Raw genomic sequence first — 17,471 nt, 5'->3', positions numbered from 1 at the left:
ATATGCCTTCTAAAACTAAGCATTTTACCACAAGAAGGAAGATAATCTCAGAGCGACTCCAGCCATCTTTTCCCTGGAGAAGCACTTTTTCTGCTTAGCGGATTTAATGAGAGCTGAGCCAGGTAAAAGCCAAGGTCTGCATATTGCCCCAAATTCCATTTAAAGTGTCAGGCAAAGTGTCAGAGAAATAAACTAGAAAGGGAGATGCCTGGTTTTAAAACACCTAGTGGTTCTGGAAATAGAGAAAGGAAAGGTAGCACAAATAGAAAACTCAGACTGTTTAAAATATGCATTGTATAATTAGGGGTTCTCTAAAGGAGAGAAAAAGTGTGGACGCAAGAGGAAGTGTGGACGCAAGAGGAAGCTGTCTGAAAGTGATGTTCGGGTGCTAACCCGGATTGTATCTAAAATCACGGCAGAATTAAATGTGCACCTCAACTCTCCTGTTTCCACCAAAACTGTCCGTCGGGAGCTCCACAGGGTCAATATCCACGGCCGCGCTGCTATAGCCAAACCTTTGGTCACTCGTGCCAATGCCAAATGTTGGTTTCAATGGTGCAAGGAGCACAAATCTTGGGCTGTGGACAATTTGAAACATGTATTGTTCTCTGATGAGTCCACTTTTACTGTTTTACCCCATCCGGAAGAGTTACGGTGAGGAGAAGTCCCAAAGAAGCGTAGCACCCAGGCTGTTGCATGCCCAGAGTGAAGCATGGGGGTGGATCAGTGATGGTTTGGGCTGCCATATCATGGCATTCCCTTGGCCCCATACTAGTCCTTGGCGCATCACTGCCAAGGACTACCGAACCATTCTGGAGGACCATGTGCATCCAATGGTTCAAACATTGTATCCTGAAGGAGGTGCCGTGTATCAGGATGACAATGCACCAATACACACAGCAAGACTGGTGAAAGATTGGTTTGATGAACATGAAAGTGAAGTTGAACATCTCCCATGGCCTGCACAGTTACCAGATCTAAATATTATTGAGCCACTTTGGGGTGTTTTGGAGGAGCGAGTCAGGAAACATTTTCCTCCACCAGCATCACGTCGTGACCTGGCCACTATACTGCAAGAAGAATGGCTTAAAATCCCTCTGACCACTGTGCAGGACTTGTATATGACATTCCCAAGACGGATTGACGCTGTATTGGCCACAAAAGGAGGCCCTACACCATATTAATAAATTATTGTGGTCTAAAACCAGGTGTTTCAGTTTCATTGTCCAACCCCTGTAGGTTGAAAGTATTAAGGATATGTAAAGCCTCTCTTGCACTGAAGGTAGAGGGCAACTGCAATATTAAGTTGTGGAACTCCTGAGTGACTGTTTATGGCTCTTTTAGGGAGTTGGCACTTGGTCTTTTAAATCCAATAAAAAAGGTAACCACCTGCTGTCATGGTTGCCAGGTTACTTGCACAACCCCTCACGCCTCCTACTTGAGAGGGTTGCAATATAGCTAATGCAACAGTAAGATGGAGGTTGAAAGCAATTCAGGATTGTGTCCAAACTCAGCTGACTGCATCACAAACAAAACAACCACCAAGCGCTGCTACTTCTTCACCTCGCTGGTAGAAACAAACTGCAAGAAAGATACAAGAAAGATGGTATAGTTTTAGAAAATATACATAATGTGACTGACATGTAGCTTATGGGAGGTTCCTTTTCTGGGCAACGATGAAGGGCCTATTTTAGTTTTCCATGGAGAAAGGGAAAGCCTTCAGTGATGTGCTGGTAAGTTTGATGTGGAGGAGGGACTGCATGACCAAAAAACTGAAGGGCAGAGAAGCTGGTCAAATTGGCACAGCATATGGTGTGGGGATACGGAGGCTGAGCAGTACAAATGGTTCCTGGGTGGGGTTTAGAGCTGACCTTCAGGAACAACCATCTACGCCACTGCTTTCTGCTATCTGTTGGTCCCATTATTAACACAAAGGATTATTTAGATCTGCAAGTAGAGACTAGCTATGTTTTTGACCATCTCTAGAACCGCATCTATGGATGCAGTTGAATTTTCTTGAAGGCTGAAAACTAACATCCAATATTTGTGATGTGAAAGCAGTGATTCTACTGGGATATTATGATGTTGATCTAAATGCCAGCCTTAACCCTAATGCAGTAATGAGAAATACTGCCAATACAACAGTTGGTTACCATGAAGACTAAAAAAGATACTAATCAGGGTTTCCTCCACTGTATTATCAGCCTGGCAGGACTCACCCCCACCAGGCTAAGCGTTGTTGATTTCAAATGTTTTTCATACAGCAGTAACAATGATACCAAAGATGGTATACATTAGGGTTTCTAAAATAATCAATGTCCCAAAGTGCCCCAGCACTTTGAATCATCTTATTACTGAAAAGTGCTTTATAGGACCGATTGGCAATGGAGGAAGATGGACGCCTAAAGTGAGAGCTCCACACAGTTGGGCAGTTTAACCCACTCATTCATCTAATACAAGACATTTGTGACTTACTATTCAAATATGAGTGGGGGAACCAAATCTAAGAGCAAAATGATGCCAGAAAAACTAGAGAAAGAAACATGAAGTCCATGCAAAGAAACCGCAGCTAATGCTAACGCTAACGGGACAGAACATGGCGGTGACTCGACAGAATCCATTCATGGATCTTTAAAAAAACAAATTGCTTCTGTTCGAAGTGAGCTACAAATGGACCTGGACATACGTATAGATGACTTCAAGCAACATATGAAGAAGGAGTTGAACAAACTCAAGCAGCAGATTGATCAGCAGTAATCAACCGTAATCCTTTTAATTCAGGACCAAAGTGAAAAACTTGGAGAAGCGAGAATTTATGGGGTGCCTACAGGGGTGGCGGGTTCCTCAGTGCTACAATTTGTGAAGAAACTGATAATAGTTGCGAAGTAATAAATGACGAGACAGATCTGCAAATACAACGAGCATTAAAGCCGAGTCCCAATGCACCGCCTAGATCCATAGTGGTTAAATTTCTCCAATTCAAGGTAAAGGAAACGATTCTCAAACAAGCTTGGCAAAAGAAAGTCCTACTTGGAAAAAAAACTGTCGTTTGACCATGACTATACATCAGATGTAGTGCAGGTCTAGCAAGTGAAAGCTATTTTGAAAGAGAAAAGTGATTGCTCCCAGACGGCATTCATAGGTAGGCGTATCCATTGGAAGAGTGGATCACAAATTTACAACAGCCCAAAAGAAGCCGAAGAGGATTTGCAGGAGTTTCAACTTAACAACGCCACTTGAATTACTTGGGCAAGTGAGAGGACACATGGGAAAAATAATCACTGAACTGTAGTTCACTAAGAATAGCTTGATTATTATCATCCATATATATCTGATTAGTCAAACTTAAGAGAGCACAAATACCTGAGGGAGAATTAGTGAAAAAGCTTGATCTGGGGCAGTCACTAGTTCTGGGAGGGGACACTCTCTGCCAGAGAGGCTTCCCCCCCTTGCCATTGTTAGGATTTGGCCATGTCAGCCACTTCAGCTACTTGTCAGTGGGACATAGATCCCTTGCAGAGAAATTTCCTCCCACGATGGTTCGTTCAGTGCCTTCTCTTTCAGCTTCCATTTTCTGAGACATTCACTGAGTGCTTCTTCCCTTGGGGCCATCTTCCTGATGTATTCTTGGAGCTCAGATGCAAGGAAGCAATGGTAATCGGACGTCCACGAATCCCTGTTTTGGATAACCTGTCCCCGGAAATGTCCCCGATTTCACTGTATCATGAAGGAGTAAAAACGTTTAATGCAGTATCCACCCGGTCCTGCCTCTGTCCCGACGTAGTAGAAGAACGTCGTCATTGCAGATCGGGAAAAATAAACCAACCCCCTGACAAAGACTTTGAATCCGCCCGCTTATCAAAAGCAGAGACATCCCCAGTTTTCATTAGAGAAATCTGGTCATCCGATAACATTGATGCTGCTATTTCAGTGTTGTCCAAGCTACCAAATATTAATTATTTAACAGAATACCAGAGAAGGGCTTTCAAGGCTTTTGTTAGTGGAAACGATGATTTCGGTTTTGATGTTGGTTTCGATGTGAGTGGTTGAAGTAGCATGTCAGTAAAGATGACGGACAAGTGGTTTATCCAATCATATGTCAATCGTAAGGATTTTTGAGGCCCCTTCTTATCAGATGTATTTCAGAGTAATCCCAGATGGCTGCGTGGAGCTCCGTGGAACAAAATCCATCTGGCGAGAGTCAGGTTAGATAAGTGCATCCCTAAAATAAATGTGTATAGTCTGGTGTGACATGTTTTTTTCCTCTTTATGTTGCAATTTTTGACTGATGCGACTTATAGTCCAAAAAATACGGTACTTGTAGAGACAAGGCTAAATTCATACCTCTAGATTTAATCCTACATCAGAGAACCAAAAATATGTTTGATCAGGTAAACCTATAGTGGCGCTCTAGCTCACATGACCCGTTCAGTGACAAATCTGACCCTCTCAAGTTACACAGGTGGGTTTTTGAGAAGGGCAGCCCGCACTGAGCATCAATACGTGCCAAATGCTGTATATTGACTTGAAAATCTATTTCGTCAATCCGTCCGTTTTCTTCCGCAGTGTTCCACGGCCAGGACGAAAACCACACAGCTGTTTCCGAATCTGAGATTCGACTATCCGACGGACCCTCCTTGGAGAACCCCAACGTACAGGCACCGAGATGGGGGGCAACAAGTATGCCCACCCCAGCTCGGCCCCTCTCACCGGGGGCAACTCCAGAGTGGAAGAATGTCCAGCCCACCTCAAGGAGACTGGTTCCAGAGCCAGAGCCATGCATCGAGGTGAGCCTGACGATCTCTAATCGGAACCTCTAAACCTCGGGCACTAGCTCAGGCTCCATCCCCAACAGAGAGGTGACATTCCACGTCCCAAGAGCCAGCTTCTGCAGCCGGGGATCGGAACGCCAAGGTCCCCGCCGTCTACTGCCACCCATTATACAATGCACCCAACCCCTTTGGCCCCTGCGACAGGTGGTGATCCCATTGGAAGGGGGACCCATGTTTCCTCTTCGGGCTGAGCCCGGCCGGGCTCCATGGGCAAAAGCCCGGCCACCAGACGCTCGCCAACATGCCCCACCTCCAGGCCAGGCTCCAGAGTGGGGCCCCGGTGACCCGCGTCCGGGTGAGGGAACACGAAATCCATTTATGTTGCTCGTCATAAGGGGCTTTTTGGGCTGCTCTTTGTCTGGTGCCTTACCTAGGACCTGTCTGCCTTGGGTGACCCTACTAGGGGCTTAAAGCCCCTGACAGCATAGCTCCTAGGATCATTGGGACACTCAAACCCCTCCACCACGGTAAGGTGGCAGCCCAGGGAGGCAAAATCTATTTAATATATCAAATTAATACTTAGGTCAAAACTTACACTGTGCTGCTTTAGGTTTTGGAGAAGGGCTAGAATTAAATAATTTGTACTCCTTCCCACTCCTTTTAAAATATGTAAATTACAATAGTATTGTTTTGATTTTGTTTGAGAAATCCATTTTGTTTATTTGCTGTTGTTTACATATTTGAAATTAACTTACCTAAAACTAAATGTCTTGGTGAATACTGAAATGAACTGTGAATCAAGTATACAATTATAGACTCCAGTTCTAATCAATGATTTGTTCTGTGCATATCAAGAAGATTAAGTGCAATGATTGGGGCTGATTCTCATCAGTTCATGCTTGGTTCTTTAAAAACGAACCTAGATCGGACTACCTCATAAGATGTTAGAACTGATTTCCATTGACACACAGATGCAAGATGTGAGTGATTGGTAGAGGAGCTGTGAAATTTTCAGTTTAGGGGACTAGAGAGGTGTTGTTTTTACGTCCTTTCATTGATACAATTCAGTCCCTTTAATAATGAAATAATCTGTTTTTATACTGGAAACCCTTCTGGGTTTTTCCCCCTTTGTTTCATAAAGTCTTTGTTAGAAAAAAAAAAACACTATTGTGCTAAGGAGGCTGAGCATGGCTAAGGGTTATTTCAGGGGACAATATTTGTCTTTTTATGCGCGTTTGTAATTTGGGTCTGCATCATATGTGCATTCTGTTGTGTCATCAGACCATGAGCAAAAAAATTGATTGAATTGGGAACAACATGTACCATGAGGGAGAAATCAAAAGGGGTTGTAAGCAAAGGAATTTCACACATCCATGGAGAGACAGCCTCTCACAGGAGGATGCCCTGCTATGAAGCCAGATTCCACCTCACTCTCTTCACTCATTCTTGCCGGTGGACTCTCAAGGAGAAGGCCCGCCCTGGGGGACCAGCAATGCGGACCTCACATGGGGCTCCAGTCCCACAAGCTGGGTAAAATGTGCTTTCTGTGAAACTCATTTCCCGTTGTTTCAATGGAGCGACAAAGGGGAGTAACTCGTCCTCTGCGAGCGGAGGACCCCACTGGGTTTGGAAAACCGGCCGGATCGAGCTAAATCTGCAGTCTTAACTTCTGTGTCAGACACTAGTGGTTTTGTTTATTTTTCTCAGCTGTTGCAGGAAGCCGACTCCAGACGGTGTGTAGTGGCCAAAAGCCGGCACAGGACCCCCTTTTCCCAAGCGCAGAGCAAAAGCCGAACTGAACTCGCCGTTGCAACCGGGTTACAGACCCGCATGAAGGACCCTGGAGCGGCCTGCTCCAATGTTCTGACTAGCTCATAGCCGCATGCCCGCTGTTCTCCCCTGGAGTTCACCCTCTCTACTTCCACTGCTTCCATCTGGATGCCCAAAGTGCAGCGAACTGACACAGAGGCACCGACAGGTTTGGCAGAGAAATAAACAGGGAAAGTTAAATTATTTAGTTAGAAGGTTTGTGTAATGCGTTTTGACGGTGTTTTAAAACACATGGAGCTGACCGACATAGCACCCGTTAGCATTTTGATACCATGCCATTACTGACGTAATTCGAGTGTGTTTTTATGGTTATAACAAATGTTATCTCCACAAGGGTCGTTAAGATATCAAATGGGTCAAGTGGAACGAACTGCTTAACCCAGAACTTCATGCCACACTTAGATAGCACCGGACACAAGGATATGGCATAAATCTACCAGATAACACCCCGGAGGTGACACAGTTTCTCTACTGATGACACAGTTTGGATGTGTACAGCCCCTGCATGGGTGTGAACCTAAACTCCTTTATAATGTTTGTGTGACGAGCAATCGGGGCGTCTTGCCGATCAAGAGCCCATCAGCGCTGATGTGTCTGTAACCGTTTCTCTGTCTTTAGTAGATAAAATAACTTGAAGTATACTTTTCTGTTTCATGCGTCTTGCATCCAAAGTAATATGTAAGTGGGGGTCGCCTGAAGGGTAAAAATGGGCTGGGTCCACCGAGGGTGTTTCACACCCGACAGGGTGCGGTGGCTCTTAACAGGGTTTTATACATTGGTGGGATATTGATGTTTGTGTTTATCCGGTCCACTCATTAAGTCTAAAATAAAGCTGAAGCTTTTTAAAGTTGGCGGCGAATGTCCGCTAGCATAAATGCTATTAGCTTCCGGATAACTTCTGCTCTTCCCAGATGAACGACTACGACAAGTTTCAAACATAAGGTTTGTTTCGCTTCGCTCCACCATCGTTCGATAGTGCTACGAGCGTCATTGGCGCAACAATATGGATGAAAAAGCTGTGTTTCAACAATTAAACACCTTCTTAACTACGACCAGCCGCTTTGACGTTTTCCAGTCTGGCTTCCGTGCTCACCACAGTACAGAGACCGCCCTTATCAAGGTGTTTAGTGACATCCATATAAATACAGACTGTGGAAGAACCACCGTGCTGGTTCTATTGGACCTCAGGGCAGCATTCGATACTGTCGATCACTCCATCCTGTTAGAACGTCTGGAGAACTGGGTCGGCCTCTCTGGTACAGCTCTCCACTGGTTTAAATCCTACTAAAAGGACAGGAAATATTTTGTATCAGTAGGTAACTTTACATCAGAGATTACAAAAATCACATGCGAGGTTCCCCAAGGGTCCATTCTAGGTCCCCCCCTTTTCAATATCTACATGCTCCCTCTTGCTCAGATAATAAAAAACAACAACATCAGCTACCATAACTATGCAGACGACACACAGCTTTACATCACCATGTCACCAGGTGACTATGAACCAGTTCAGGCACCAAGTAAATGTTTAGAAGAAATAAATACGTGGATGTGCCAAAATGTTCTTCAGTTGAATAAAAACAAAACAGAAGTAATAATATTTGGACCAATAGAGGAGAGATCAAAGGTTAGCACACAGCTTCAGTCGCTTAAGCTAAAAACCACTGATCAGGCCCAAAATCTGGGTGTAGTGATGGACTCAGACCTGAACCTCCAAAGCATCTAAAGACAGTTACAAGGTCGTTACAAGGCTTTCTATCACCTGAAGAACATTTCTAGGATTAAAGGACTAATGTCTCAGCAGGATCTGGAAAAACTAATCCATGCGTTTATTTTTAGTCGAATTGATTACTGCAACTGTGTTTTTACAAGTCTGCCTAAAAAGTGGATCAGACAGCTGCAGCTGATCCAGAACTCTGCTGCCTGCGTCCTCACTAAGATTAAGAAAGTAGAGCACATAACCCCAGTTCTAAAGTCCTTACACTGGCTCCCTGTATCTCAGAGAATAGACTTTAAAATCCTTCTGTTAGTTTATAAATCTCTGAAAGGCCTAGCACCTAAATACATCACAGATTTGTTATCACTGTATCAACCATCCAGACCATTAAGGTCTTCTGGGTCCAGCCTGCTCTGCATACCCAGAACCAGAACCAAACACGGAGAAGCAGCATTTAGTTCCTATGCTCCACTTATCTGGAACAAACTTCCAGAAAACTGTAAAGGTGCGGAAAGCCTGAGTTCCTTTAAATCAAGATTAAAAACACATTTGTTTAGGATTGCCTTCAACTGTTCTAGTTAACTGAAACACCACTAGTGTTTTTTTAATGTTCTATTTTCTATCTACATTTTATTCCTACTTGATTTTATTCTGTTTTATTTTGCTATATTTTAATCATGTAAAGCACTTTGTATTGTCTTTGTACTGAATTGTGCTATATAAATAAATTTGCCTTGCCTTTGTTATTGAATTTGGCTACCAACGCTGGCCTTGGAGGCTGGCTTTATCTCAAACTCTCCTGGATGTTATGCAAACAAGACGCTCTATACCCCGCCCACACCCGTTCATGACACCTGTGACCTGAACTGCTGAACATACCATCTGAGACTACGGCTGGAGGGGGCAATGGGCAGTCATGGTTCTACACTGACGCACACATCAAAGGCAGCACCTTGAAAAGGGCAGCAAGTTCTCAGTGAACCTGTATACCCATGTTTGTCTTTCTCTTGATGGGTTGTACTGAAACGCAACTTTCCTCCAGGGGACGATAAATTCAAGCAAACATCAGCTTCAGGCAAGCGATCAGAGTCACTAACGTTAAGCCTCCGTTATAGTCGTACTTCGGCGTGTCACGCAGGACTCCACTGACAGCGTGCAACTCAAGCACTGTCAGGGTTTCCTCGCATTGAAGCGCAACAAATGGATATTGTAATGACGTGGGCGATAAACCAAACATTTACTGATACTGAAATTTATGACAATAACTGACATAATTTTGCCCATGTCTGTATTTTCAGTATTTAAAAGGAAAAAAAAGTTGTTTTGGTCTTTTTTTTGGCTGTTTGCAGGTAGGCTATCCTCATGTCCCTTTAAGACGCTGCACTACATGTACAGACTGTAATCACGTGACTCTACCCCTTCCAATCTATAGCAAGAAGTGAAAGAGACGAGAAAGTTGGAGGAAATGTCAAATGTTGAATCGGCAGTGAGGGTAGATCTGGTTGAGGAGGAAGAAGAGCAGCTGGTAAGTTTGTTGCGGCCACATCTGATCTCTGGTACATTTGCACGTTAGACCCATACATTAGTCTGACTGTATAGTACACCAATGATGGATGGAAACTGAGCACCAGAGTGCTTCAGACAGTATATTTTATGGCCAATACCGAGGGAGATGGTCGGACAAGGTTTAAGTGTGATGCTGTCTGCATGGGACGTCAAGGAAGAGGTTCTCGTCGCCATTACTACAGGCCAAACATAGTTAAAGCTGCCGAACTCAACAGATGGATGCAAGTGCAGTGTTTTGGGTACAGGCTGTACCTGGCAGTCGGTAAGTGTACACATCTTAATGGAGTTACCTATGTAAAATGTTGACCACAGGACCGCCCGCCCCATAGGAGTTATTATTACCATTTTGTTCAGGGGAATCATACTATAAATAGAACTGGTTATGGGGTGGGTGGGTTGTGTTATCGTTCATTTATGGTTATTGAGTTAAATTGCTTAACATATCATGATATTGATAAATGAAAACCATTATAGACCACCCTGAGCATCCTCTTAATCAGACTGTGCTACAACAACAGAGTGTCTTCAGTCAGAGGCTTCTCCAGATCTGCTGTAAGACAGAAAGCTACAGGAGATCCTTCCTGCCTGCAGCCATCACCATCTACAACTCGTTGAAGAAACCACTATGAGTTACACTAGGATTTAATTTCAATTAAATTTTATTTATATAGCGCCAATTCATGAAACATGTCATCTCAAAGCACTTTCCAAAGTCAAATTCAATCAGATTATAAAGATTGGATCAGATTATACGGGTTGGTCAAAAAATTTCCTTTCTAAGGAAACCCAGTAGATTGCATCAAGTCTTGACAAGCAGCATTCACTCCTCCTCAAGGAGCGTAGAGCCACAGGGAGAGTCCTCTGCATTGTCCATGGCTTTGCAGCAATCCCTCATACTGAGCAAGCATGAAGCGACAGTGGAAAGGAAAACTCCCCATTTACGGGAAGGAAAAACCTCCAGCAGACCCAGGCTCAGTGTGAACTGTCATCTGTCTCGACCGATTAGAGAAGACAGAGCAGAGACACAACAAGAGAGACCAAAGAGCACAGAAGCACACATTGATCCAGGAATCTTTTTTACATTATATGGTAATAGCGGGTGATATGTCTTCACTGGATGAGGTCACATCCAGGGAATGTGACCTGGATGTGATCAACATAATTCGAGGCTCTGCTTGCTGGTCTGGACCCTGGTCTGCATTTTGGAGAACTAATTAATCCAGCCGGATTACTAGAAAGAAGAGCTGCACCATCCAAAGTGGGATGGATGCTGTCTCTCCGGATCAGACCAGGTTTTCCCCAGAAGGTTCGGCAGTTATCAATGTAGCCCACGTCGTTTTCAGGACACCACCTAGACAACCAGCGTTTGAATGATGACATGCGGCTAAAAATGTCATCACTGGTCAGATCAGGCAGGGGACCAGAGAAAATTACGGAGTCCGACATAGTTTTAGCAAACTTACACACTGAAGCATCCCTTTGGTATTAAAGCTATAGTTGGTAATCCTGTTCAGAAACACTTTGTGTTATACTGGGTAAAATCGTCCTTCCATCCTGAAAGTAGTCAATACATTACATAATCAGAAAAAAAAAAAAAAAAAAAAAGAGTCTAAAAATAATCTATCTCAGCTTCAGGCCTGTAAAAACTCTGACCAATCCCTGACGTTCGGTCTGAATGGCAGATATTGGTCAGAGTTTTGGTCCTGCATTCACCCCTCTTTGCCCCTCGAGTTCCAAGGGTATCACCTTATCTATTGGTTGTCCCACAATAAATCAATTAATCTCACAATATCTTTTAATCACATAATTAATTAAAATAAACTTGATAATTTGCGTATGCATGCCACTTGCCTTTTTCCCCTTGTGTTTCCTTCTCCGCTATCTGACACTAACAAAAGGTTTCAGTACGTTGCATCGGTGTCTACTCACCACTTCCTTCTTGTTTCCTTAGTGGAAGAGGAGGTAAATCTTGTTTTAGGTAGGCACATGTTTAAAGTGCTGCATGAGAACCTTATAATGGGGAGCCAGAAAAACGCTAGTTACAAAAGAAAAGGGAATTGGTGTCAAAGTCAAGCACGATTGCTGCAGGATGGGAGTTTTTTGGATTTAAGCCAAATGATGGCGGCCAACTGCTCAATTTATCTGAGCCGGTATGTCGAGAGGATATACTTGTGTTATTATGCCATTATCATACTAGTTGAAAAAGGTCACCAAATGACAATATTGTGGTATATCGCAATCATTTAGCTAGGACAACTGGAATCAGGGAGAGACCCTGTTCGATCTAACCTGTCAAGCAGCATTACGATCATTTTCACTGATGGAAAACCACTCAAAAGTGTTTTAGGCCATGAACTCTAACATACGACTCTACCTTAAACAGAGTATTTTTTGATTGAATTGGCTCATCACCATGGTGCTCTCGTGTCATGTCAAATCACTTTTGCATGTTACTTATTGTTTTTGGGTTTTTTTAAAACGCCTTGTTGCTCCCATTTTCTCTGTGTCGTCATTTGTACAAGTTACTAAATGACCGTTGAAAATACCGCCTCCGCCTCGCTCTGCAGGTGAAGTAATTTGCTCTGTGACATGATGGGATGCTTTATAATTACATGACAACAAATCAATAATGAAATTTGTTGCCAACACTTTTAATTATTGATTTTATCAATTCATTGTTGCAGCCCTACACAAAACCCTCATTCACACTTGTAGATGTAATTAGCTTTTCTTTCATTTGAAATCATTTTAACACTGGGGTGGGACGAACTTTATCTTAGTGATTTAATTGGTAACTACTTTTTTCTGAATGAACATTTTTTTTCCCCAATACGTGAGAAACAGATTTTTGACTGTGCTCAATTCAGACAAACTGTATAACAACTTCCATTACTGATTGGATCCAGATCTTTACATGTTCAAAGCGGTTTTACGGCAGAAATCTGTAGCACTCTAGAGACTGCTTCCTACTTGGTATTAGCAAATCTAGAAACAAGTTACTTTATGGTAGAATAAGCATCAGTTGAAAAGCTGGCCAATGTTAAGGGTTGGCTCCATAGACAATTTCTAGCTAACGTATTCAGTCTTAAAATGGAAGAAAATTGATAATAAGATGTCCAGCTGGTACAGTCCAACATAGCTGAAACAACAGAAAGTGATGGCAGCACTTAAAAGAGCAGGAAGAATTATCTAAACACCAAGAGTTTGTGATTTATGAAGCTAAATACCCCAAAGGGCAGATGCTGAATATACCAACCACAATCAGAAACAACAAAAAAAAACATATTCAAAAGCTGGGCAAAGACATCCATCAGCGTTATAGTATTCACACGTCACATACAGTATCAACATAACACCACTTGACTCTCTTTCTGTTCCTGGTAGTACGTTTTATTCAAAACCTCATGTCCATCACCTCTACGTCAAGGTTAGAAGTTAAGAAAAATCACAGAAAACGGATTTATACGTATTATATAAGTAGTAATAAAATGATCCTATCTTTTGTCAAATATATGAAATTAAATGGCTCCCCTGAAATTTCAGAGTAACCAAACCTCTGGCAAAGCAAAGTAATACATTGTCTGGCTTTATTAAGCTTTTCATTCCCCTTTTGACAAAATCAAATATTTGATACATCTCTGATGGAACAAATAGGATGAATGGCTTCTTTGGCCTCACCTTCAGGTCATACAGCTGTCGGGTAGGATCCTCCTTCTTGCTGACAGTGGAGAAAGAACGGAGAGCACCTGTTAGGCGTGGAGGAGCCATCTCTCTCCTCCGGACAGTTTTACTGGGTCTTCCGATGATGCAGGGGGAAAAAAACCACACTGGAATAAGTTTCCATGACAGTATGTTTGGAAGCACATAGATTATCTATTCAATAACCTTTACTAAGTTCTAGTACAACTTGTTAATGGAAGCAGATTTTCCTAAAGTGTCCTCGCCGACTCATCCCCAGAACCAAGGTTGTCCAGCTCCGCCCCACTCTGTCAACATAAGCTACCCGCCGACATACACATTTGGAGTTTATTGGGAAAAACTTCGCAGAGGAAATTGGATCTATCCTGGATGCAAACTCTTCCAGAATAACGTGTCAGTGTAAAACTTGTTCTAAAGTCCCAAGTTTACAAATCAAACTGTATCCGTCCACACTGCAGAATTAAACGCACGCTGAGCAACTTGTTTCTTTGTAATATTGCAGAAACCATCGGTTTCCAGCTGCCAGCTTTGATATTTCTGTAATACCGGGCAACATGTGAGCTGTTGTTGCTAGCTAACCCCGGTCTGTCAGCTCCGGCTCGGCACTTCCTTTAGCCGCGTTAGCTGTAACACTGTATCACTAAAAAGCAGCGAAGCACCGCCGGGCTCCCAGCCCCGGTCACAGTCTACATGATACGTCTGTTTCTGGCTGATTACCTCTTGAAGAGCCGTTTGAACTATGTTTAGAATCACGACCAGGCTGGAGAAGTTGCCCATCGGCGGATGTCAACAAAAGTGTACGATCAGAAGTCTGGGTATTGTAGTTCCACGTTTTGCATCGAGCGGAGTAATATAACGACGGCGCTAGTATGTATAAGGCAGGCTCTTAAACAACTACATTACCCAGCAACATTTCGCTACGTTATGGGTTCGTTATATCATCACATCAGATTGGGCTTCATATTTATAATAATGTTAATCAGAATAATAATGAAAAAAAATAAAATCTAAAATTTGTTGAACGTACACTTTACTGTTTCTTCAACAGGAAACTGAGCAGACATGCTCAGGCTACTTTCTATGGCTACTTTGCCACTCACAATATGGCGTTTCTACAGAGCTACTGCTAATGCCAAGAAGGACAGGAGTGTGGAAACCGCATCTTTGGACCAATGGCTCCTAATAACTTTGACTAAAAATAATAACTAATGTTTTTAAATAGAAATATAATAACAAGAGCAGGTTTTAGCAGGGCTTTTTTATTTTCATGGAATAATTGCATTTATTTTCTCAAACAGAATGAAACTATAATATATATTGTACAATAGTAATATTTTTGGGATCTACTTTAATGTTATTATAATTCAATTAAAATAGATCCCAAAAAATATTACAACCTGCAGGTTGGAACTTATGTGCATTTTTTTTTTTTTTTTTACATCATTTCCCAAAACTATCAACTTTAAAAAAATGCATCTATCTGCTTTTCGCAAAAGTTTTTTTTTAAACCATGAAAATTTAAATACAATGAGGGTTCTTTAAACATTACAAAATATTTCTTATTCTTTATTTGAACAAAAATGGCCCTGGATTGTAAAGAATCAGAATTAGCTTCACGTTTCTGTACACAAACAAGAAATTCGTCTTTTTCTTCAATTTGCTCTCAGTAAAGACATATTAGACATAAATATGTATGAAAGGAGATAAAACAAAGATTTTGTAACTATATATATATATATATATATATATATATATATACAGTGTTTTCACAAAAAGCATGGTTGAATTTGTCCATGGCATCAATCTGGGCACTCTGACTGTTAACCATTCAGAGACACCACCAGAGGGAAGAAACTGTCTCTAGCAGGAATCACGCTAGGGTATTATTTGACAATATCAACAGTATTGTGTCTCCCCCACCTCAGCATGCTGTGTTACTTTCTGATGATGACTGCATTACTCTAAATAATTTTATTAATAAGGTAATGAAGTGCAAATCTAAACTCTCCCTGAGTTCTTTTTCTCATGTTGATGGTCCTCAGTGCCTTGAGGTATTTACTTCTTTTTCAACAAATACACTTCATAACTTTGCCACATTTATTGGCAAGATGAAACCCTCATCATACTCCGGGATATTACTTCCCTCTCTTTTGTCTTGGAGTCTCACCAGCATTAGTCCTTCATTGTTGTCAATTATTAACAGCTCACCAAGGCAAAAAAAAAAAAAAAAAAAAAAAAAAAACTTCCATCGTATTTTAAACTTGCTGAGGTAATGCCACTATTAAGGAAACCCAATCTTGACAGCACCTTTATTGGTAATTATCGGTCGGTTTCAAAGCCACCTTTTCGTAGTAAAATGGTAGAAAAGTTGTAGAAAGTCATTCAGACCAGTTCGATTTTTTTTTCCCTGTTTGGGCAGGCTTTTGGAAAGTGTATTCCTCTAAGACAGCTCTTTTAATGGCTGTATCAAGTTCTAGGTTTTGATCAGGTCGGATTGGCTGGACAAGATCTTGATCTAATTGAGTTGCTATGGGGCAACATGAAACAGGGGAACATACAAGAAACCCCTCAAACAACTTACAGCTGAAATTAAGGAATGGGTAAACTTTTCTCAGAATGATTTCAGTGACCAGATGGTTGAAAGTTCAGGGTCTTGTGAATAGGCGTTAGCAAGGAGAACCAGCTGCTGTATTCCTGATGTCGTTCCAAATGCTCACTTTAATACAAATTCAAATTAAAAAATACTTTATTTATCCCAAAGGGAAATTAAATGTTGATGTAACTCATTTTGTCAAGGAGTTATTGTAGATGGTGATGGCTGTGGGCAGGAAAGCTGTCCTGTAGCGATCCGTTTTACAACCAATCTCAAGAAGGCTTTGACTGAAGAGACATTGTTTTCCAATGTCAATGTCAAGAAGAGGATGTTAAGGATTGTCTGCAATTTTCTTGAACTTTATGCAAACTCCTTCTATGCATCATAATCTCCACAGGTTCCACATTCATCCCCAGAACAGAACCAGCCTTCTTTATCAGGTTGTTAAGCCTTTTTAGGTCCCTGGCTCTGATGCTGCTGCCCCACAACAGATGATGGCAGAGGAGATGGCACTCTCAACAACAGACTTATAGAAGTTATGCAGCATCTTGCTACAAACCTTGAAGGACCTAAGTTTCCTCAAAAAATACAGTCTGCTCTGTCCTTTCTTGTAGATGGCTTCACTTTTGCATCTCCAGTCCAATCTGTTGTCCAGATGAATACTGAGGTATTTATATTCCTCAACCACCTCCACTTCTGCTCCCATAATGGAAATTGGGTTTGATTTAATCCTGTTTCTGCTGAAATCTACACTCATCTCGTTGTTCAGGTGGATACAACCTCAACGTTTCAAGATGAGATGATTGCTTCCACACCATGCCACAAAGTGATCCACCAGCTCTATGTACTCAGCTTCTTGTCCATCTCTGATACTACTGACAACTGCAGAGTCATTTGACTATTTCTGTAGATGACAGAAGTCAGACTTGTGCTGGAAGTCTGAACTGTACAGAGTAAAAAGAATGGTGAGAGTACAATCCTCTGTGGTGGTCCTGTATTGCTGACCACCTGGTTAGAAACACAGTCCTTCAGTCTCACAATCTGTGGTCTGTTTGTCAGGTAGTCATTAATTCAGGCAATTGTGGATGCCTCCACCTGAGGCCTCTGGAGTTTCTCACAAAGCAAATCAGGCTGAATAGTGTTAAATGGACTGGAGAAATCAAAGAACATGATCCTCACAGTGCTGCTTACTTTGTCCAGATGACAGTGGGTTTGTTGAAGCAGGTGTGTGATGCCGTCATCAACTACAACTCCACGGCGATAAGCAGACTGCAGGGGGTCCTGATATGTGCTGGTT

General features: G+C 42.2%; 1 protein-coding gene across 2 annotated transcripts in view; it reads right to left on the bottom strand.

Annotated features, from left to right (window-relative positions):
* LOC118558187 (activating signal cointegrator 1 complex subunit 3-like) overlaps window positions 1-14,400 on the bottom strand; it is a 92,405-nt gene extending 78,005 nt beyond the window's left edge. For both annotated transcript variants that reach the window (XM_036128650.1, XM_036128661.1), the window contains exons 1-2: window positions 14,299-14,400; window positions 13,561-13,678 (exon numbers count right to left, since the gene is read on the bottom strand). In XM_036128650.1, the coding sequence (XP_035984543.1) occupies window positions 13,561-13,650 (90 nt within the window). In that variant the 5' untranslated portion in view covers window positions 13,651-13,678; window positions 14,299-14,400. The remainder of the gene's footprint in view (window positions 1-13,560; window positions 13,679-14,298) is intronic.
* Between the last annotated feature and the right edge of the window lie 3,071 nt (window positions 14,401-17,471).

Source organism: Fundulus heteroclitus, chromosome 3 (genome assembly GCF_011125445.2).
Source record: "Fundulus heteroclitus isolate FHET01 chromosome 3, MU-UCD_Fhet_4.1, whole genome shotgun sequence".
NCBI lineage: Eukaryota > Metazoa > Chordata > Actinopteri > Cyprinodontiformes > Fundulidae > Fundulus > Fundulus heteroclitus.
The sequence above is the reverse complement of the archived record's forward strand: the minus strand, read 5'-3'. Positions and strand labels throughout refer to the sequence as shown.